This window comes from Bombus impatiens, unplaced genomic scaffold (assembly GCF_000188095.3).
Source record: "Bombus impatiens unplaced genomic scaffold, BIMP_2.2 scf_0670, whole genome shotgun sequence".
Taxonomy (NCBI): Eukaryota; Metazoa; Arthropoda; class Insecta; order Hymenoptera; family Apidae; genus Bombus; species Bombus impatiens.
Window position 1 is genome coordinate 601,064 of NT_177089.1, and position 23,099 is coordinate 624,162.

The following is a 23,099-nucleotide window of genomic DNA, read 5'->3' on the forward strand; positions in this document are numbered from 1 at the left end:
GCCGCCGCTTCAACGACGTCTCTTCCGGTTTGGCCCCGTCGCGCCGTTCGTGAACTTGAAAACCGGACCGGCCACTGTCTCAAAGTTTCGCGAACTCACCTTCCCTCTCCTCTCCTCTTCACTGCTCGCCAAACCCTGGTCTGCGAAACCTTGCACAGCTGTTCGTGCATTTTACGGAACGCTCGTGAGGAGAAAGTGGCGGAGGAACGTGGAAGAACCGATTGGAGTGGAGAATTTTCCTATCGCCATTGTAATTCATGCTACTGACCTTAATAACGATGGTAATCTTTGTCGTACGTCGTAGCAATCGGATATATGTGAAATTAAAAGCAAGTAAAAATGTAATGAAAAATAACGTGGAGAAGGTGAGATCTAGCAAACGGCTATTAGTCTAATTACGCGAACAACATGTTCATGTAATTAACGTCGTTATAGTAACGTATGTATACATGTAACAACATAGTGAGCATCACTGAGGAGGATTTCAATGACTTATGCTGATAGATCATTTTCACGTAAATTCTATTTTCATTTTTACGCTCTTTGTAATCAGATCGTGGATGTTAGCGAAAATTTAGTCGATTTGAAATTAATTTGAAGAATTACGGAATAATCCGGATGGTTGTCGATTATCACTAGAGTTCGATGAAGTACCGATTAGTAATGTGAAGTGGAATGAAAAAAATCATTGACCTGGATTAGATGGACGAATCGTCGAGTAAGAATGTTCGTAAAATTTCTATTTTCGTTCGCGAATGAAAGGTGATTGACAGTCGTCAAGCTAAGGCGATAAAGTTCTAGTTTGAATTCCTGGATTAGACGACAATCGATTTCTCCTGGTTTCAATGATTTGAAAAACGTACGACTTCCTACGGCAGGATTTAAAAAAGAACTTTCAACCGGACGATTTCTCTCCAAGAGATTCTTTTCTTTTTTTCAAATACAGATTTTCACTCTGGATCCGAATCTACGAACCCGAAAGATAAAATTTCGATTTTCCGATTGCTTCCGTCGCTCCAATTTCAAAATTGCTAATTTTTTTTCTTATAAATAACTAGTAAAAAAAAAAAAAAAAAAAATACCGAAAGCTAGAATTTCAAAATCCCAAAAATCGGCTTCCATGTGCATCGTCGATCGATGGATTTCTATCGATCTGTGCCCAATCGGATTCACTTCCGTCATACAATTTTACGATATACAAAGTTCCAACAAACTAGTACCGTTAAAGTATCGAAAGGCAGAGGTTGGAAAGTCTTAGAATCCAGTGCCATATCCGTTGGCAATCGGTTTCCATTGACCTGTACCCGACGATTCGGAAAATGTTTCGATCAACCGGGGGAGAGACGCTGAACGTCGCGACGGAAGAAGGCGAAGGCGAACGCGGGAAGTAGGTCGGAGAGAAGTGCCGGTCCTTCGTCGGAGACACGAGGAGCCGCTGACTGAGCGCCTTCGTCAGTCTCGCGAAGATATTCCGGGAGTCAACAGGTGCGTAGGAGCAGGCCTTCTCTTTCTGCTTCTTTAAAAAAAAAAAAAAAAAAAAAGAAACATCTATCTTTGATCCTCACGTTCCACGCGAATCGATCGTTCGTCAATTTCGTTCTTTACGCGTCTATCATGCGGATCTAACGACGTATCCACGTTATATTCTTCCTCCTTTTTCCCTGTTTCTTTTTTTATTCTTTGCCTATTCCTTCGTGCGCTCTCTCTGGACACGATCTTCCCACTGGATCTTTGACCATTGGATCAGCTGGATCAGCAACGATCGAAGACACGCAAAAATGGACAGATTTAAGGTATTTATTCTTTTTGAGTTTGCGCGTTGCTAAGACTCGACGTACAGGTATCTTCGCAAACTTTCTACAGAATTTTGTTATTTTTTTTTTAATTTGACGCGCTTTAAAGATTTCATATGTAACGTTGATTTTGTTCCGTGACAGAGGTCTTGTAGTTCTTCGTGATCTTGTGTATGGATAAAATTTGCCGTCTATCGACTTTGTTAAGTATTATGAAATTTCTGACATTTGATGCGTTTTATTTGTTAACAGCTTTTTAGTATTCCTTCGTTAAATCTCCGTTAGCGTTTTGCATGTAATATTCTTCTAACTTTACTTCCTGAGTTCTCTGTTTACTTTGTAGTCCCTTGAAATAGTGTTACGACTTGCTACTCAAGCTTCTCGAACGTTTCTTACTTTCGATATCTTCTTTTCTTCGAGTTGCAAGATATTTCTCCAGCACGTCGTTCTTTTCACTGCTCACATTCTTGCAATTGCAAGACAAGCTTCCACTGTATCGGCCGCTTTTATCTCAAGCGTAAAAGCGATTCTTTATTCTCCACATCTTAACAAGCCTATGGAATACGTAAAAAGGTAAACGTTCCTCTTACGCTTTTCTTCCACCTTCGTCAAATAAATCTTCGTCTCTTTAACAATGATTTCTCGCGAAACAACATTTCCAACAGGCATTTTTAAAGCCTGCGCATCTCCGTCGTATCGCAAAAATAATTCCTCTCGTTTTTTAAATTATCGTCAATTTTCTACAACTTCTTCCGGTTCTTTCACCTCGCAGTTTCACATTTCTACCGATGAACGCTCGGAGGCGATTTCAATCGAAGAATCACCGAGCAAACACTGGAGGAGGACCAAGGAATTAAATAGAAATAAAAAAGAAAAGAATAATCGTTAATTGGCAGAGAATGAACGTCGATCCGCGAGCTTTCTGGAGCGGAAACGCAATGTGACACGGATCGGGGGCATCGCAGTCCGCGTGGATCGTGCGCTTCCTTCGCCGACACATTAATTGCGTATCGTTCATTAGTTGGACGTTGCAATTTTCATGTTCCCATAAGCTCGATAATGCACGAACCTTCAATTTCACGCTTCAACGATGTACGTATGTTCACCAACAGACTGTTAGCGATCTATGATTATTTATCCTTCGTGAGTTTCTCAGCCATACGATCAATTACCATGTTCGATTTTGGATAGTTAGATCTGCATAGTTCGCAAGAATCGGAATATTAATTACTTTTAAAACTATAGGTTTTTTATATCGTTCCTCTGAAAAAAAAAAAAAAAAATAGAAAAATGGTTCAGAACTTGTCCCGATTAATTTATCTATATTACGTCTTACTTTCGAAATTTTATTTTGCATTGAAAAACGCTTATCTTTGAAACCTCGAAAACGAAGAGAACGGGTATATTGTAACCCTATTCAACGAAGGAAGATAAGACTCGAGAATCATAAACGTTCATGAACATAATCGCGATGTCGTAAAACGATGAACGGAGACTTTAAATTTGCAGACTTTGAAGTATTACGAATCAACGAGTATTATACAAAAGAATATATTCATTCGATTAGGCGATAGGCGAAAGAAGGCTATTACGATAAGAAATATTTAAATCGATATTAATCATGGATTAATCGTTTGCTTCGTCAGCACAAAATTAATACGCTACGCTCAATTTATAACGACTTTTACGAACATCTTTACACGCCATTTCCATCGTTACGATTGAAATTAAATTCACCGCAACAGAGAAATAATGCAGATCACTGGTTTTTACATCGTCGAAACCACAATTTCCATCGAACTAAGTTCAATTCTACCGAGGCACGACTATCCGTATCCAAGTGGAAGAATAAGAAGGAACTTAAGATCGCTTCGTACCATTTGCGAACATCATTGCAAATACCATCGCAATCCACGACCAACAGAAAACCCATTCCACTTTCCTTTGCATATTTCAACACAAAGATGGTTGCTGCAAAAGGTAAAGAGTCTCCGCGAGGTCGTGCACGCGTTAAGGTCACGAGGGGTTCGATCGGTTAGCAGTTTCTCGGCACCAGCCGTTCGGCCGTGAATCGTCGAACGAAAGTCACCAGAATGGAAAAAGTGGATCGTCTCGTCTTCAACGCGTGGACGCGACGCGTGCAGGCCGACCGTGTGCGAGACGTGCCCGGGGAAAGCACGTCGTTCTGTTTCACTTGTTGATGCGAGACCAGCCTTCTCGGTCCAATTGTTAATTTTATTTCGATCCATCTTTATCGTCGTCTCTTCGGTGTCTTTGTCTTTATCGGTATGTTCGAGAACCGCACTTACATTTCGTTCCGTTATTTTTGCGTTATTATTTGGAAAAATTAAACGGTAAAAAATGGTCGAAGAGTTTGGACGAATTCCGAGATAATCGAAGACTACAAGGGAAATAACACAATTCATATTTTCCGTCCATGTACGAAACAATTTTAAGATTATGTTGTCGATTAATGTTATGTTACTAGATTTGAATTTTTATTTGATTTTGATACTGAACATGCGTTTTTCCACCCTCTTCGTAACTTCGAAAATATCGTTAGAATATTGAAATATCGAAGATATTAAAATATTGCTTGTCTTGATATTTATACAGGCTGGTTGGTAACTGGTGGTACAAGCGGAAAGGGGGTGATTCTACGCGAAAAAAGAAGTCGAAAATATAGAATAACAATTTTTCGTTCGAGGCTTTGTTTTCGAGAAAATCGACTTCGAATTTTCGCTCGGTACGCCTGCACTTTATCGCGTTTCGTTATAATGGATCTCACTGTAGATCGTTATCTCGATTGACGTTACTTTTTAAATTTTTAAAATTTTTAAATATTTTAATTTTTAAATTTTTAAATTTTTAAATTTTTAAATTTTTAAGTTTTTAAATTTTTAAGTTTTCAAATTTTTAAATTTTTAAATTTTTTAATTTTTAAGTTTTTAAATTTTTAAATTTTTAAATTTTCAAATTTTTAAATTTTTAATTCGATTTCTTAGAATCACCCCCTTTTCGCTTGTACCACCAGTTACCAACCACTCTATATATATATAATTAGCATTATTTAATTTTTAATTCTATAATTTTTGGAAGTAGCTTCTAGATTTACAAATTTTTAAAATTTTAAAATTTTAAATTTTTAAATTTTAAATTTTTAAATTTTTAAATTTTTAAATTTTTAAATTTTTATTCTATATTTTCGACTTCTTTTTTCGCGTAGAATCACCCCCTTTCCGCTTGTACCACCAGTTACCAACCACCCTGTATATTTCGCTTTTATCAAAGTTTATCGGATGCGCGTTTGAATTTAACCGATTCTCGCCACTTTTAGATTACTTCATGTCGAAATATTCCTTCTGAATCGTGAGGTAACGTTGAAATAGAAAATCAGTAAGAGCTTATTTGTCGCGTTTCTTTTCTTGCGATATTCAACTAATTATTAATCTACGTGGAAATTTTTTAATGGATTTTTTATCGTAAAATTGTCCGATGAAAAGATTATGCGTTTTTTATGTGTCTCCGTTTTCATGGACAATATACGCGATGTTTAAATTTCAAGTAGTAACTGTGAATCGAGCGATTGAGCTGTTCATCGTGATTTTCTCTTCGTTATTTACTTTTTATTTCATACACTTATATATTTTTATACTCACTCGTGCTAGCTCATGCTTCAATCTTTTTCCTTCTATTCTTGCTCGTGCTATTTCACATTTCTATTAAATCTAACGCTCTATCCGACAACAAATATCATTTCGTTTTAAAGCGCAATAATCTCAATGTCGGTCGTTTTCACGCATCAGCGTTTTCAATGGATAATGTTTGTTCCAACCTGATAAAATATGAGCGAGCAATGTCCAGAAAATTGCTGCGATTTGTCGATACTATTCAGTTCGTAAAGGAAATTTCAATCATTGAATAAGTAGTACGTTATCTCATTGTCATTATCGTCAATTCGACAATTTAATTTTACAAACATAAGTACTTCGCCATGTCTAATCGATTTATATTTTCTCCCGTTACGATTTAAACGAAGCTTTTTCAACCATTTGCGAAATTTTACTCCTCCAGACTTTTCTCCATATCGCAGCCACATCAAGTCGATCATCGGTCGTTGCAACAGACCGTTGTATCGCCTGAACGACATGGTGTTTCCTCGATGAATAATCATGGGATTTATAATAGAAAGTATCTAGACACTCGGTTACTGCATCGCTATTTTCTAATCTTCGCCGAAGAATCCGGGAGATTTCAACGAGCCATTAAATTTCTCTCACCGCGATTGCCTCCTGCGACGCGATTCTAGTTTCTGTGAGGCGCATTCGTCTTTCAACGCAACTTCCTCAGCATAATTCATTGCAAGGTCGTGCGGTAGATGTTAGCGGAAGAACATTTAGGTGCGAGACTGGTGGATTTTCATTTGCATTACACAGGTGAAACTTTCGTTCTAAAATAGCTACATTTCAAGAGAAGCCTAATGTATTTTCTTCTTTCTTTTTTTTTTTTTTTTTTTGAAATTAATATCAACGGAGGGAAATACGATTGCATTAATCAGAACATTTTGTAAAAATTCGATCGACTCAAGAAATTGTAATTTCGTGACATTTCACAAACGCACGATGACAACGTCTCCGAATTCCGACACGGTAGATGATAATGTAACTGTACTTTGAAAAGTATAGAACCGCAACTATACTTATTTCCAAAATATAACGTGTAAAAGTACACGTGGAAAAGATTATAACAGAATTTATCAGTTAAATCGAACGTGTAACTTTATAAATGCGCGATCACGATGTTCCATTCAAAAAGAACACGATGGTAAATTTGCAAATTACTACGATAGAAATCGATGTCTGTAACTATTAATAATTAACGAGTAATTTCTCAAATTACATTTATATCCTGCAATCGATCAAATTCATAAAAATTATCGCAAAGATATAATAGCAGAGTTTAGCATTTAAATCCGATTTATACTTTCTCGTGGCAATTTTTTCTATACTTCGAAGTATCTTGGCAGCAAGGCTGATTCTACTTCCTAAAATAGTTTAGACAACTTAGGCTTACTAGGAATAAAGAGGAGGCGTAAAGGAGAAAGTTCGATGACTCATAAAGCGTAATACGGATCGCATGTTATTCCTCTTTTGTTCGATGCAATTAAACACGTCTTTTTTGCTGATTCTGAACTATCCTTCGAAAGTTAGTTTCGCGAGTTAAGAATTTTACGAAAGGCTCGCGAATTCCTCGTTTCTCGTTTTATAGAAAATTTTCTTCTCCATCGAGAGTAGACGTGGAAATTTTATTCATCTGCTGTCTTTTTTTCTTTTTACCAACAAACAGCTTGAACGACGAAACGTCAACGAAAAATATCTATCATTGTTGGAACTTTTTAAGATACGGATACTTGTCGAACGAAACTAGTTTGCAATGCTACACAGAATTTATAATTCATTCGAAATAATTTCTTTTGATCTTCGAGCTTGGCTCGTTAACATAGACACAGTTTCGACATTACTGTTTTGGTACTCAAATTTTTCGATCAGGTTTCACTGATAAAAAATTCCGGCGGCGCGATATGAAAAGTGAAAGTGACCCTAAAAATCTTCGAATCACTGTCACCAAGCCGATCGCATCTCAAACCTTGTGTTTTCAGCTTTACATACATCACTGTGCATAAGTATTTCTTCAGCTGGTGCAATTTCATCAGAATATTATTTTATGACGGTAATACGTTTCGTAAGAAAGAGATCAAGTTCGATCAGAATTTACTCTGACCCAAACCTAATTAAAACTTAATTTACATGCAATGTAAATTACCTATTCGATGTAAACTCACCTATTTCCCATTGTAGCAACGATCTGTTATAAAACGAATTTCTCATAATAAAGTCGACGATAAATTCAAACAAACTTCTCACTTGCCACTTTTCTTAAACTAATCATACGCTCGTTAATCGCAATCACGCGTCAACCTAATTGTTTCACCATCTTTCATTTATTACAGACGTATTCACACCCACTTAAATAGCGAAATCATGAAACTCGCCTATAAAATCTTGACACAAAGAGTCTAAATAGGCTTCGTGAGCATAATCGAGCACGTAACATATGCCATACAAAGCTGTACGTAGACGTAACGCGTAAAAGCATGTAGCTTGGGATCGAGGAGGACATAATGGACTTCCGGTAGGCCCGTTTCCATCCAGATACACGGCCATGTAACGAATGAATCGTTACATAAACCGTATTCGTAGTTAATCCTTCGTACTTACTGCCAAAAATTAATTATCTTACGTATCGTTATTGGTTAATCTTAATTATCGTCTAAATTAATCTACTAATTTCTGATAATCTTTCAGAGATCTCAAACTTAGACACTTTACTCGCTTCAATGGCATTTCTCAAACTTGTTTCTAAATATATCGACCACTACATAATTCTGCAAAAAGTATTTCCCTCGTTTTAGGTGACGTTCATTCTGGCGTTGATGACACTAGCCATCATCCACATCAGCACGGCTGATCTACCGAAACCCAGCTACGCTAGAACGATGCTGAAAGTATCACGAAGCCTTCCAGGCGAAACAGAGGAGCTGAAAGTACGAACGAGCGAAGGGAACGTGGCAACTTTGATCGTGAAACGTCGAGACAAATCCTACCCCGAACAACAAACAGCGAACGAGCCTGCTAAAACTCTTCAAGATCCTGAAAATCCTAATCCTCAACTAACCAACGAGAACGCCACATCGTCGGACGTATCTGAATCGATAAAAACCGAACCAAAGACCAAAGAGGACATCAGAAGATTGGAAGAGGCTCAAATAGAGCAACTCAGAGCGAAACTGTCAGACTCTGACAGCCAAAGTGGCTTCTCCAAACTTGAGAACGTATCCGCGAACGAGGAGACGAACATCGGTGAAAAGATTCGACCAGTCAGAGAACAGAACATCGATTACGGAAGCTGGACGCCTCTGGGTACCGATGGAAGGGCTGTTCAGCTTCAGGAATCGACGACGGAGGAATATCTGAGCTGGAAACCTCTTCAAAGTGATTTGAAGACGACTACCGAAGAAAGGACCAATTACGCCAGATTCGATCCAGCGTTTCCTGCAGGTGGACTACTTCTGCCGCGACATTTTCAGGACAGATCGGAGAGGAAACTGCAGTTGGCCGACCAGAGCGAGGAAAAGACTCGCTACACGTTTTTGCCTCATCAGATACGATCTTCGAGAACGAATATCGGAGCAAACGCGTCCAAGAACAGAGATGGCAAGAACGTGCCGCCAGAAGTAATCGTCAGGTCGGAGATAAACGTGAAATCAAATCCAAAGAGGTCACCTATGACGCTGGATAGGGATGGTACCCCTGTGATTCATGGCAAGCGGGTTCCCGACGAACCTATCGATAAGATTCAAACGTGGCGCAACGCACGAGTGATTAACAATAAATTGATACACGATGCAACATCTACGGACAACCTGGAAACCTCTTCGAGTTTTTATCCGGCGGAGAATGCTGTGGAGAGGCAGAGGTTCGAGAGATTCTTCAAGAACGTTAACAGGAGGTATGTCGAGGGTATAAAGATGAAAGAACATTTTATAATCGAAAAATAGAGCTGGCTTCTGTTGCACACGTTGAACTAATATTATCGGTAGTTCAACCAATGAAATTATTAGTAACTGAACTAGTTTATTATTTTGTTATTATTATTATTATTATTGGTAATAGCAACAGCGGTAGTACGTAGTAATATTATTAGCGAAAGTTCACGAGTCACGGGTTACGAGTTAGCTACTTGGTTATATATGCTTCGAGGAAATACACGATAAATATCGATATATTTTTCGTCAATTTGTCCGATAGATACGGCAAAGACTACGAAGAGGAAGGGAGAAACGTGTTCTTCGAGTGGGATCCAAAGAACTACAAGAACGAAGCGTTGAAAGCAGAGGTCTACGAAGCAAGAACAGACAATTACCGAAGCAACTCTCACAAAAGGATGCTACACCCTGACGGCGTGTCGATCTATCCAGTTTCGCAGCTCTACACCCCGGAAAGTCAAAAGATCGCGCCAGTCGCCTTGAAGCCTGGCGCCAGAGCACCGGTCCTTCAATACGCTCATCCAGAATTGGGCGTGCAGCCTGCAAAGATCCTAAAAAACGAGAAAAGAAGGCCGGACAATTTCCCGGAGAACCAATACTCCTTTACCGAACAAAGACAGAAGAAGAAGTACGTCTTAAACGACAAGAACATCGTGGACACTTACACGACGAAGAATTATTACCCTAATCAGCATTTCTATGGTCTGAAGAGACCGAACGACGCCCCATTTTGGGTGAAAATCTCGGAGAACCTGAAAAATCAATTCTCCAATGGCGTGGAGAAGGTTTCACAATTTACTCGACCAGTGATCGATCCTCTGGTGGAAGCTACGCATAAAATTTCACAGAATTTAGGTCTTTCGAACGGAAAAGAGGCTGAAGACAAGGTCGGCACTGTTGCTTCCGGTAGCAGTATCCTGATTCCAGCTCTGGGACTCGTAGCATCAGGAGCTGCTCTCGGAATCGGTGCTGTCGCTGTTGGAAGATACCTAGACGTTGATGTTCTAAAGAGATCTAACGAAGCTCTAGGCAGCGAGGTGGAATATCAACGAGCTTTGGACGCTAGTCAGCTAGCTACTCAGCCTTTGTTGAGGGAAACGGATCGACAGAATAATGGCGGAGACTCGGAGCAAGTAGACAAATATAGCGGAACCGTGTACTTCCTCGAGAACGTAACACCGAACGAAGAATTGAAAGTTGATCGCGATGGTGGAAATTCAAATAATCGGAACGGAGTTTTGTTGATCGTGGAGGGAAATGGGAAAGTAGAGAACCAAGAGACTAAGCCGGAAATGGAGGAGATCAAGCAGACGACGGGATACTCGAGAAGGAAACGAAGTCTCGATTATTTGGACATTTTCCAAGCGGAAGGAAATTTAAAGAACCTAATCAGAAATAAACGTTTGCAACGAAAGGGACCCGATTCGATCAGCGAGATCGTAGAGATCGATCTTCCTTCTCGCGAAGGTAGCATCGACGTCACGGAGTTTCTTATTCCAAATAGAAAAGCGAACGACCGAAGTAATTCGAAAAAGAACAGCGAGGATTCTGCTATTTTGATAATCGAGGATGGCTCCACGCCTTTGGACTTGCTCCAGAAAAATCTGGCTAACGATGTGTCTGATAAAAATGATTTGGTCAGCTTGGAGAGGGTCGTAGAAGGTTCTGTGGGCGACGAAAAAGAGTCTGTAGACGGAAGGGACGAAAGACGAAGGAGAAGAAGCATCGAAAGCGATCAGGAACTGGAAGACGCACTTCAGAATCTGGAGAACGCAGAGGTTGCTGAGGTAGCTCATATCGATGGTGACTGGACCAACACACCCTGTGCCAAAAGGATATTCTGCGACGCTATGATCGAAAGGGGCGCAGATGCGGTTATTTTGATGGAGAAAAAAATGGCTGGTCTTTTAGGCTTGTGAGTATCACGTCAACTTTCATATCGAACTATTATGGTAATTTCGAAAAACTATTACGACCTATAGAATTATGTAATTTGGTATCGAATTGTGTTATATTACAGTTAGTAGAGAATGTTACGGTCAGTTACCTATAAAGTTTTACTATGATACGTAGTTTCAGAACCAAACTATCGTGGTATTTTCCTAGTATTGTTATGGTACACAGCTTTCAGATTGAACTATTATGGTTGTTTCCAAGAATTATTTTCTTTTTAGCAAAAAGGTGAACGTAAAGTTACAAAACACACGGGAAGTTGTTTGTTCGTGTGATATAATGACGGTTCTCGCCAATTAGCATATTATTTTGTAGCTGGCTATGTTTGGTGTACGGCCTTTCGGTTTCGTAGATCTGAGAAATGCCGATAGACCTCTTTTCTTCCTCTTCGCCGCTTCTTTTAGAAGAAACGAGTCTTTTTACGGATACGTACTCCTTCTAGAGAAAGGAACGCATTTTAAAAGCTTCGCCGATTCGTCTACGAAGATGTATAGATTTTTCAAGAAAATGGTAATCGGTTTTACAGAATGGAAATGCACTAGAGAAACTACACAGTGGAATGGACAGTAGAGATACAGTCCATTTATCTGAACTTGTCTGAACAATTTACAGATTGCAGTTCATATAATAGAATTACTTCTACCTCTTACTAGGAGATCACGTTCAATTCAATGATTTTTCAGACCAGCAAACGTTCAATCGATCGAATATCAAATAAAATTTCGTTCGGATAAACCGAGTTCTACTGTACGCGTTTCAAGAGCGAATCGACGTTACTCGCGTGTTTAATTTACAAGAAATACCGTATCATCGAATCATTGGAAACAGATAACTTAATTCTTTAAATATTCATGAGTGCCCAGTGAAAATCGATCGCACGGTCGTGATTTCCAGTGAAACTATGCTCGAAACGAACATGCAGCTATCTCGGGGTAGAAATCGTTTACGATCGATAACCAGGAGCGAGGAATGAAACGTTCAGATTCGAGATCAATTTGTCATCGTTTAATTTTCTATCGTTTCTTACGCGGGGCTTTTCCCGTGACACACGCGTACATAGTCTGGCTCGTCACGAAGGTACACGACGTGCGCACGCGCTCGCGCACGCGTGTATGCACAGAGTGAAATTGTGCTAAGAGGTAAAAGTCGAATCAGTCAGTAGGACGTCGCCGGCGAAAGCTGGGAAGAAAGTTATCTGTTTCTCGCTATGGTTCCGTCCAGCCGGCGAGGTTCTTTGATTTTCACGACTCGTCCCGGGATAATGGCTTTGTTTGAACTGGTTTCAAATGGAAAGGAAATTGCAGATACTATCTCAAGGATTTGAAGAATCGATCTGGAGTATTCTTTGGATAGAGGCAGACTTTTTAAGGTTCTTTTTCTTTTTCAGAAGCTCAGAAAATCTACATTTGTTTTGCCTGAATATCTACATATTCGTTTTAGAAAAAGTTAAAGGTCAATGTTACAAACGGTATTCATCGTCCTATGGTATCATTTAGTTATTTCATGTAATTTTCGTACGACTATAAAAATTTGATAGGAATTTAAATTATCAAAATAAAATGTAGAATCTGATAAAAAGGACGCTTCATTGTGAATAATTTCAGCCACTCTACGTGAATTTAAATACGCTGGTATACACAACTTTTACGCTACATAGCCTTGCAAGGGATTAATTTCTCCATTTATTAATCGCACCTATTCGATCAGACTTTCTAACTCGTCAATTTCACCAAAACAACTTCGATTTATCGTCACAATTCGATAGGGTCAACTTTCGATTCTACCATCTGCTTGTCATCGTCTTTTTCATTCGATCCTACGATTTATTAACGATCCAATTATACATCGTTCCGTTAACTATCAATTACACCGTGCCTATCGATAGTCTGGCAAGATCACGGTCGCCTCGGGCTTTTTCTAACGAATTGCCGTCAACCAGCAGCCATTAATCGCTTGAATTTGTGCGATGTTCACAGAATTCAGCCGGGAGCAGCTGTCCAAGTGTCCAGCCACTTCCAGCAGGTCATGGACGCGGTACGAAGACACGATTGTTCGAGCTTTCTGTGTCCCCAGGCCAGGCCAGGAAACGTTTTCTTCTAAACAAAAGAAAAGAAGAAAGAGGAAGAAAGAGAACTCTTCGCTTAGATTCCTCTTGTAGATTCGTCGACGGACCGTGTACTTGCCCCCCGTCCTCAGCATCGGAGAAAAGCGGAACTGAGAAATTGTTAACTTCGCGACCGGTGAAAGCATTCGCCGTATAGTTCGATTCGAGTGATTCGGGATCCGGCGATTCGACTCGCACGTTGATTTGGTTTTAGAGACGTTTTCGAGAGTTACTTTCAATCAGAGCACGAAAAGTGGGAATTTTTTTCAATTGGAGTGCGAACGTTTCGATTATTGGGATTCCATTCGAGGTGATAAAGGTTTGGCTGTAGTTTTTACAAAATTTGATGGCTGAGATTCGATAGCAAGATTAATTTGTAGATCAGGATCTAAATTATTGAGATTTCTTTGAACGCGTAATAGAAACTGCATTTTTCTCAATTATTTCCTCAATTTGACACAAATAAATAGAATCTGGATGCCCTTAAAAGCATAAAAAGAGCTTGACTAAATGACAAAGTTCGTTCGACTTTCAGTCAATTTAATGGGACTCGCATTCATGTATGTATGTAATGGAACATTTATTTTAAATTTCTGAAGCTCAGCAAAGTTTTTAATAGAACAGGGCGAAAATGGAATCACGAATAATCTCTGTGAAAATTGTAGGGAACATTGCGAACTGATCGTTCAGTAAAAACTGTACATATTTGCCACCTTATTTAATATAAACTTAGGCTGGTAATTTAAGAAACTAGAATTAATTGATTTCTATGAAACTCGAAACGACATAGCTCAAACTTGACCTAAATTATTCGATGCTACTAGATTGCATTGTTTCAACGCGATGAATTAGATAAATCGTTCGAATTACGTTTTAATTAGTTTGGGTCAAATTTGAGCCTTCATTGGGTCCTTTTCAAAGGAATGGATTTGGCTTGAGAAATCTGAATAGATAGATTGATTTCTTAAGAAAAATCGACAGACAAATTACTAATCGATATGTATAATATTCTTAAGCGATATATTTATTTTGTTTCTTCCATTTTATCGTTTCACCTGCCTAATGGAAACAGCCTTAATTTGTAAAATAGGAATAAATTATACTTTCTTGCAATACTTCTGGTAAGATCATTTATTCTCTTGCTTTACCGACTGCAAATAATTATCTGAATGCTACATTACCGTACCACATGCAAGAAGAAACTTTAACCAATTTTATATACAGATTAATACTATTATATGAAATAATTTATATAGAAATCCTTATCCATCATTTATTCTCCTCATCTAATTTGCTCCTAAATAATATTGATATACGTGAGTTTTCGTTTTAATTATATGCCCATAATTTTCTTCAAAAACTGAAACTTATTTTCCTCATTTAAAACGAAAATAAGATCGAGACACGAGAAATAAAAGAGTAATAACAGTAATAACAGTAATAACTAATAACTAAAATGAACAGTAATAACTAAAATGAAAGTTGATTAAAGCAAATAAAAGTTAATTAAAAAAACTCTCAAGTTACCATTATCCACGTACTGCAAACAAGTGTATATCTACAAACGTGATCCAACGTTTCGTATCTAATTTCAGCAGCGTATAAATGCGAACGAAAACGTAGTACGTTCCATGGTAAAAGTTTCTCAATAAAGACAATTAATTATTCAAGGAAGAAGATAGAAGTTAGTCAGTAAGCACTTAACTTGAAGACAGTTTGCTAGCAGGCGAAGACGATTAAAAAAAATTGTCTATCCTCGTAGACGCGAAACTTCGAAGCTTGCACGTTTCCAAGTTGCAACATTTTTGTATGAAAAAAGGTGCTGAGGTGGTTTTTCACCTGCCAAGAGGGGCATGCGCACGTCTTCTTTCGTGTAAAGAACGAGAAATTCGTGACAGTCGTTTGATCGTGCAGCTCGCGTGCGTGCACTTCTAACGGACTTCGACACAGGTACACATTTAACGATAATTTCCTAAATGTTACTCAATGTTTCGCACATTTCATGGGGTACTATGCAATAGAAAAATGTCATAAGAATTAAATTATACAGTAACTCTCCAATTTCATCTGGGAAAGTATATTCCAGTTACAGAATCATCCTAGATATTTATAAAAGCTACATCAGACGAACTTTCACGGTCAGTTACATCTCATTATAAAAGATATAATCATTCTATAAAATTTTTAATATATGTTACTATTCAATGAACGTAAGATTTTATACAGAATTTTACAAAATTACACTACTTATCGAATAGATACTTTGGTATTCATATACTCTCATAAGATTTTTTTATCCGAAAGAACAAAGCTCTATTACGAACGAATTCCATATACAATTGAAGAATTTGATAAAGTGATTAAAAAATTCAATCGTCTACAAAACTTACATTTTGTACAAGCGACATCAAAGATTCTTCTGTTGATGATTTCTTCATTGCTCCCAATTTGTCATCTTAACATTCCTAAAAAAAAATATGAAACACAAAATTGTATTATTTGTTTTAAAATAACAACAAAATGATGACATTAGTGTGACTAATATAATAGATATCCGTTCTTTTATTACATAATATACAGGATCATAAGGTGTTTTATTTTTTATAATTTCTGGATATTATATTCGCCACTTAAACAAATTTCTCTGACAGCATTAATTTCCAGTAATAATTGTAATTATTGATGAATTATTTCCTCCAATTAAATTTTTTTATTTGCAAATTTTGATGCACATCCGTGAAAGGAAGACAGTATGGACTAACAACGTAGCAAAAACGCGAACAATCCCTGTCTTTCTTTCACTTCCACGAATGTTGGAAGTAGTTACGAGTAATTACAGACGAGTAATCGTAATAGCCAAAATTAGACATAACTTTGAGAAAGACACTGAACTATATATTCACGAATAATTAATATCATAATAAGCATTCTGACTGAGCAAAGCGACATGCGCTGTGAAAAACGTCCTGATAGTTTTTGAACGTGAGAACAGGTGGTTCAGTTACGAGAAAAAAGGCCCCTATGGATACCCAACGAGGTAATTTTAAATATTAATTGCAGAATTCTTTGTTTTACCACCTTAAAAATAAATATTTTTAGAAATTATATTTTTAAGTAATCATAGAGTAATCATAGATTCTGAAATATTATTTAAGTACCTCTTTATGATAGATAGAGTTATAGATTTAAACAATGTGTACGCTTGGAATTACAACCTGCTGAAGTTTATGGGTATCTGGCCGGAAGAGAGGAAATGGAACCGATCTTCCAGTTACCTCGTTCTTTTACCATTTCTCACGATGATGTGCTTCGCATGTGGTCCACAAACTATTAATCTTTCGATAATCGCGGGTGACTCTGATCTGGTGATTGAGAATCTATCGAATAACATTACCTTCATGGTTTCGATTATGAAGACTTTGACTGTTTGGATCAACGGCATACGTAAGCATTTCCGAAAATTAATAAATATGGATATATCATTTTTTTTAAAATAAAAGTACTACCACATATGCAGCTTATAAATCTCATTGTACTGTTCTATTTTATCATATTCTCTCATCTATTTACGTTATATTTTAAAATATTCTTTAACCTTATTCTAATTGTTACACAAAAAGATCTATCAAGACGTATTCTATCTGCCATTTCTTCCTCTTCCAAGCGTTAAAGTCTCTGCTAGGATATATGGCCAATGACTGGGACGCAGTGACGACTAATATCGAACGAGAAACAATGGTGAATACCGCGAGGATCACTAGAAAGATTACAATAGGAAGCACATTGATGGTCAACATCGTAATTCTCGCTTTTGTGCCTGCACGATTGTCTAGCATGAAAAACAACGACATTACATTATTCCTTCGTGGCTATTACCCGTACAACACTAGCATCAGTCCAAATTTCGAATTGACGATGATCGCTCAATACGTGGCTGCCATTTATGCTGCAAATACGTACACAACTGTAGATACTCTCGTTGTCCTGCTGATTTTCCACGTCTGCGGACAGCTTTCGATTTTGAGGCAAGATTTAGGGAGGATTGATTCGTACGATAAGAAAAATATAGAAATGAAGATGCAGAAGATTGTCGAAAAGCATGAATATATAAATAGGTTCGTATTAAGGAAATTTGTTATTTTGTTGAAGATACTAGGCAATATATACAGCGAAGAGAATAAATTAGAGTAAGCGTATGCATGGAATGTTAATTTTCGATGTTTAAGTTCATCAATGTAAAACCATTGTATGTTCGTCTTTTCGTTTCTTCGTCTGAACCTTTAAACTCATAATGTTGCTATCATTTGCTAACTATTAATCTTGTCATGTGTACAACTAAGGTTCGCCGGAAGGATAGAGAATTCCTTTAACATGATGCTTCTGTTTCAAATGCTGAGTTGCACCATTCAGATATGTTCTCAGTTTTACCAAGTTATTATGGTACGATGAAAAACATGCCTTTTTTCAAGTGTATATAATATAAAAAATTTTCAAAAAGCATTACAAAATAATACATCATTTTTCTCGTAATTTAATGTGCAGTCGTTAGGAGAGAATGCAATGGAACACATGATTTTGCAAATTTCGTTCCTATTGATATACGTAGCTTACGTGATGTTGCAACTGTTCCTATATTGTTACATGGGAGAAAAACTAGCAGCCGAGGTACTTTTTAGAAAAGAAAAATGAATGGATTGTCATATCTAGAGGTGGGAAATTATTAAAATGGCAATTTTTTCAGAGTACAGAAATAGCTAATACAGCCTATAATACCAAGTGGTACGATTTACCTCCCAAGAATGCAAGAGGGCTTGTAATTATTATGTGTCGTGCCAGATCTTCACCCTTACAAATTACAGCAGGCAGATTTTGTTCCTTTACTTTTGCGCTTTACTGTCAGGTAAGTGTAAGCGAGTTATAATACAATTTACAGGTAGTATTTTTGTGTACTATTTTTTCGGAAATGAAGATGATTTTTGATCTTTTAACTGGACTGATGTATGTCGTTCTATGTCATATGAAGGGGTTTGTAGAGGCAATGGGCTTAAAAAGTTGCATGTCATCTCATTTCTAGAAAAATTCTGCAAGTATAAACAAACGATATACGCTATTCTATTGGTCATAGGAAACTGTACAACTTTTCCCTGATTATTTTTTTCTACTACATAGCATTGGGAAAATATCAAGGAAAAAGGTGACTAATAAACACCCTACAGGTTTAAGATTTAGTTTCGATATAAAATAAGTAGATGAATGTTAGTCTTTATATGTGAAAATATTCCAAAACAAGTTCCGGAAAAAGCAGGGATTAGAAAAATATGTAATGCAGATTTTCTATCCAATGTGTGAAGATGAATAATAATCAAAAATATGTATATACATATAAAATATCTCATACGTATATAAAGATATACAGAACAACCTTCTTTTTGTGTTTAGGTCTTAAAAACCTCGATGGGATATGTTTCTGTTCTACACGCAATGAAAAATCAATAATAGACGATCCCATACAACTGTGAATTTTACAACTGGCCATAAACTTGATGAAAGAAGCGTTAAGAAAAGAATAGTATTTAGTATATATCTCTAAATGATAAATTATATCTCGAAGCAACGGGAATTAAAACGACGAGACAAAAAATTAGGCACTGCGTAAAGTAATAAAACAATTGATTATTAAAGAGATTCCTCGGGAAACCTTGAAGATATTATTTTTCCCTCTTTGTGCACATCCATCCTATTCCCATCACATTTGTTGAGAACGAAGAAAAATTGGCCACCATTTGCTTTGACGACTACAGATAAAAAATGAGTAGGCTTCCCGGTTTGCTGGCAAAACATTGCACTTATGTGTAGTTTAGTGAAGTTTGGTACGATTGTTCCTGGATCCTACGCCAACGAGTTGAATCTATTCGATATACCTATACTTGTACTGCATAAATGCTCTTTGCTGTTCCCATTTTATACCAAGCTACTAACACACATATCAGCAAAGGTTTACAAAAAGTATGTGGTTTGAAGTGACAGCAGTCAGGTGAGTACACAAATTAGCGGAATGATTTTCGCGTCATTCGCATCCCTTACGCTTAGTTTATAAATTCGTGCGTCGATGCAAGGCAGTGACAGTCACGCGTGTGACACGAGCACATGATTTTCTGTGCTTCGAGGTCAGACCAGTGATACGCTAGTAGCGTTGGAGCAGAGTAGAAAGCATTTATGGAGAGTATAAGGGGAGCTTTTTTTAGTGAGTTGACATTAGCATTTTGCAGTTCCACATAATTCATATTATGCACAATACGCGTAATGTGGTATTTCTGCTGTCCTTCGAAAAAAAAGACGAAGCTAAGTAATATTTTCTTCTGAAAAGAAACTTACCGTTTAGATTCCTCCTCTAGATTCGGCTAACCGTGTACTAGCCCCCTCGTCTTTAGCCCTTGGAGAAAATCGAAACTGAGAAATCGTCAATTTGCGGCCGGTGATAGAATTCGTATAGTTCGATTCGGGTCATTCGAGATCCGTTCGTTTTTTGATTTTACTGACGTCTTCGACATTTACCTACAATCAAAGCACAAAAAGTGGAAATTTTTATTCAATTGGAGTGTGATCGTTTGGATTATTGGGATTTGATTCATGGTGATATAGCTTTTAATAAAATTTGATGGCTGAGATTGGATAGCAGGTCTAATTTGGTGATCAGAATTTGCAATATTTCTGGCGAGACCGTTTATCCTCCTATTTTATCGACTGTAAATAATTGTCCAACTTGTACATTACTGTGCTGTATGCAAAAAGTAATCATGTTTGTGTGCAATTTAATAGTATTATATAAAATAGTTTATACATCACTACACCCTTTCCATCTTTTGACAATTTTCTACCTTATCCTTTTAATTAAGAAGGTGCTTTCTTATTCTTATTATTAAATGAACCTTCATCTATCTGATATTTTCCTGACTCAATTTGTTTCCATATAATATTGATACGTATGTGTTCTCGTCTCACTTGCATGCTAAAGATTTTCTTAAAACATTGAAACTCTATTTCCTGGTTGAAACCATAACAATATCGGGGCACGAAAAATACAAGAAACGCAGTAATAATTGAAATTGAAATTGATTGAAGTGAATTAAAGTTAGTTAAAAATTTCTTACGTTTCCTCTGTTCATATACTGCGAACAAGTCTCCGTTTACAAATGTAAAGGAGTTTCGCATCGAATTTAGGTAACACATAAATGCGAATAAAAACGTAGTGTGTTCCACGGCAAAAGTTTCTCAATAAAGTCAATCAATTATTCAAGGACGAAGACAGAAGTTAGTCAGCAAGTACTTAAGTTGAAGACAGTTTGCCAGCAAGCGAAGACGATTAAAAAAATTTGTCTATCTTCGTAGACGCGAAACTTTGATGCTTGCACGCTTACAAGTTGCATCATTTTCACATGAAAAAAGGTGATGAGGTGGTTTTTCACCTGCCAAGACGGGCATGCGTTCTTCTTTGGTGTAAAGAACGAGAAATTCGTGACAGTCATTTGATCGTACAGTTTGCTTGCGTGTACTTCTAATGGACTTCGAAGCAGGTAAGCATTTAACGATATTTTCCTAAATGTTACTTAATGTTTCGCACATCTCATGGGATACTATGCAATAGAAAAATGTTATAAGAATTAAATTATATAGTAACTTTACAATTTTATTTGGAAGAAAATATCGCAGTTACAGAACCATCCTATATATTTACAAAAGCAATATCAGACCAACATTCATAGTCAATTATATTTCATTATAAAAGATATAATTATTCTATAAAATTTTTAATATATGTTACTATTCAATGAACGTAAGATTTTATACAGAATTTTACAAAATTACACTACTTATCGAATAGATATTTTGGTATTCATATACTCTCATAAGATTTTTTTTATCCGAAAGGACAAAGCTCTATTACGAACGAATTCCATATACAATTGAAGAAGTGATAAAGTGATTAAAAAATTGAATCGTCTACAAAACTTACATTTTGTATAAGTGACACCAAAGATTCTTCTGTTGATGATTTCTTCATTGCTTCCAATTTGTCATCTTAACATTCCTAAAAAAAATATGAAATACAAAATTGTATTGTTTGTTTTAAAATAACAACAAAATGATGACATTAGTATGACTAATATAATAGACATCCGTTCTTTTATTACATAAGATACAAGATTATAAGATTTTTTATTTTATATAATTTCTGGATATTATATTCGCCATTTAAACAAATTTCTCTGACAACATTGACTTCCAGTAATATTTATAGTTATTGATGGATTATTTCCTCCACGAAATTAAATTTTTTTACTTGTAAATTTTGATGCACATCCGTGAAAGGAAGACAGTGTGGACTAACGACGTAGCGAAAACGCGAACAATCCCCGTTTTTCTTTCATTTCCACGAATGTTGGAAGTAGTTACGAGTGATTACAGACGAGTAATCGTAATAACCAAAATTAGACATAACTTTGAGAAAGACACTGAACTACATATTCACGAATAATTAATATCATAATAAGCATTCTGACTAAACAAGGAGACATGCGCTATGAAAAAAGTCCTGATAGTTTTTGAACGTGAGAATAGGTGGTTCAGTTACGCGAAAAAAGGCCCCTATGGATACCCAACGAGGTAATTTTACATATTAATACAGAAATATTCGGAAAAAATTGCAATGCTTACAGAAATTTTTGTTTTGCCACCTAAAAAATAAATGGCTAATTGAGAAAAAAGGGCGAATTATATTGTTAAGTAACATAGCAATCATACAGTAATCATGGAGAGAAAAAGATAAATTATAGGTATATTTAATCTTACGATTCTGAAATATTATTTAAGTACACATTTATGATAGATAGAGATATAGATTTAAACTATATGTACGGTTGGAACTACAACATGCTGAAGTTTATGGGTATTTGGCCGGAAGAGAGGAAATGGAACCGACCTTCCAGTTACTTCGTTCTGTTGCCATGTATCGTGATGGTGTGCTTCATTTGTGCTCCACAAACTTTTAATCTTTCGATAATTGCGGGTGACTCTGATCTGGTGATCGAGAATCTATCGACTAACATTACTATCACGATTTCGCTTATGAAGACTATGGCTGTGTGGATGAAAGGCAAACGTAAGCATTTCAAAAATGTTTTTTTTTAACTAAAAATACTACCAAATATCCACTTTGTAAATATTATTCTATTATTTTATTCTATTATATTCTGTAATCTATCTAAATTATATTCTAAGACATTCATTTATCTTATTCTAATTATTACACAAAAAGATCCATCAAGACGTATTCTATTAGCCATATTCTTCTGTTGCAAGCATTAAAGTTTTTGCTGAGATGCATGGCCAATGACTGGGATACAGTGACGAACAATGCCGACCGAGAAAAGATGGTGAACATCGCGAGGATCACTAAAAAGATTACGATAAGAAGCATACTGCTGGCCAACATCGTAATTGTAGCTTTTTTGCCCGCTCGATTGTCTAGCATGCTATACAACGACAAAGAACTGTTTTACCGTGGTTATTACCCCTACAATACTACGATCAGTCCAAATTTCGAATTGACACTAATCGGTCAATTAATGGCTGCTCTTTATGC

General features: G+C 36.8%; 3 protein-coding genes across 3 annotated transcripts in view; all 3 read left to right on the plus strand.

The window, feature by feature from the left end:
* Positions 1–1,432: 1,432 nt before the first annotated feature.
* LOC100744029 lies at positions 1,433–14,571 on the plus strand. The gene is made up of 4 exons (XM_003492287.4): positions 1,433–1,793; positions 8,266–9,362; positions 9,662–11,314; positions 13,329–14,571. Exons 1-4 carry the CDS (start codon positions 1,779–1,781, stop codon positions 13,450–13,452), a joined length of 2,889 nt encoding a protein of 962 aa, XP_003492335.1. The 5' UTR covers positions 1,433–1,778; the 3' UTR covers positions 13,453–14,571.
* A 1,565-nt stretch (positions 14,572–16,136) lies between these two features.
* LOC112213457 lies at positions 16,137–19,333 on the plus strand. Its single transcript, XM_033322799.1, has 6 exons — positions 16,137–16,493; positions 16,628–16,900; positions 17,121–17,643; positions 17,797–17,896; positions 18,117–18,356; positions 18,896–19,333. Exons 1-6 carry the CDS (start codon positions 16,478–16,480, stop codon positions 18,950–18,952), a joined length of 1,209 nt encoding a protein of 402 aa, XP_033178690.1. The 5' UTR covers positions 16,137–16,477; the 3' UTR covers positions 18,953–19,333.
* Positions 19,334–22,278: 2,945 nt separating this feature from the next.
* The window catches only part of LOC100746311 (odorant receptor 22c-like), a 2,866-nt gene continuing 2,045 nt past the window's right edge, over positions 22,279–23,099 (plus strand). The window contains exons 1-2 of the mRNA XM_033322800.1: positions 22,279–22,616; positions 22,817–23,097. Of these exons, the coding sequence (XP_033178691.1) occupies positions 22,337–22,616; positions 22,817–23,097 (561 nt within the window). The 5' untranslated portion in view covers positions 22,279–22,336. The remainder of the gene's footprint in view (positions 22,617–22,816; positions 23,098–23,099) is intronic.

Bases quoted from the DNA above. Each gene is read 5' to 3' on its own strand.
- LOC100744029 (XM_003492287.4), top strand. The intron at 9,363-9,661 runs GTATGTCGAGGG...TTTGTCCGATAG, and splicing joins TTCAAGAACGTTAACAGGAG to ATACGGCAAAGACTACGAAG. The intron at 11,315-13,328 runs GTGAGTATCACG...CGATGTTCACAG, and splicing joins ATGGCTGGTCTTTTAGGCTT to AATTCAGCCGGGAGCAGCTG.
- LOC112213457 (XM_033322799.1), top strand. The intron at 17,644-17,796 runs GTAAGCGTATGC...TGTACAACTAAG, and splicing joins AGCGAAGAGAATAAATTAGA to GTTCGCCGGAAGGATAGAGA. The intron at 17,897-18,116 runs GTACGATGAAAA...AAAAACTAGCAG, and splicing joins AGTTTTACCAAGTTATTATG to CCGAGGTACTTTTTAGAAAA.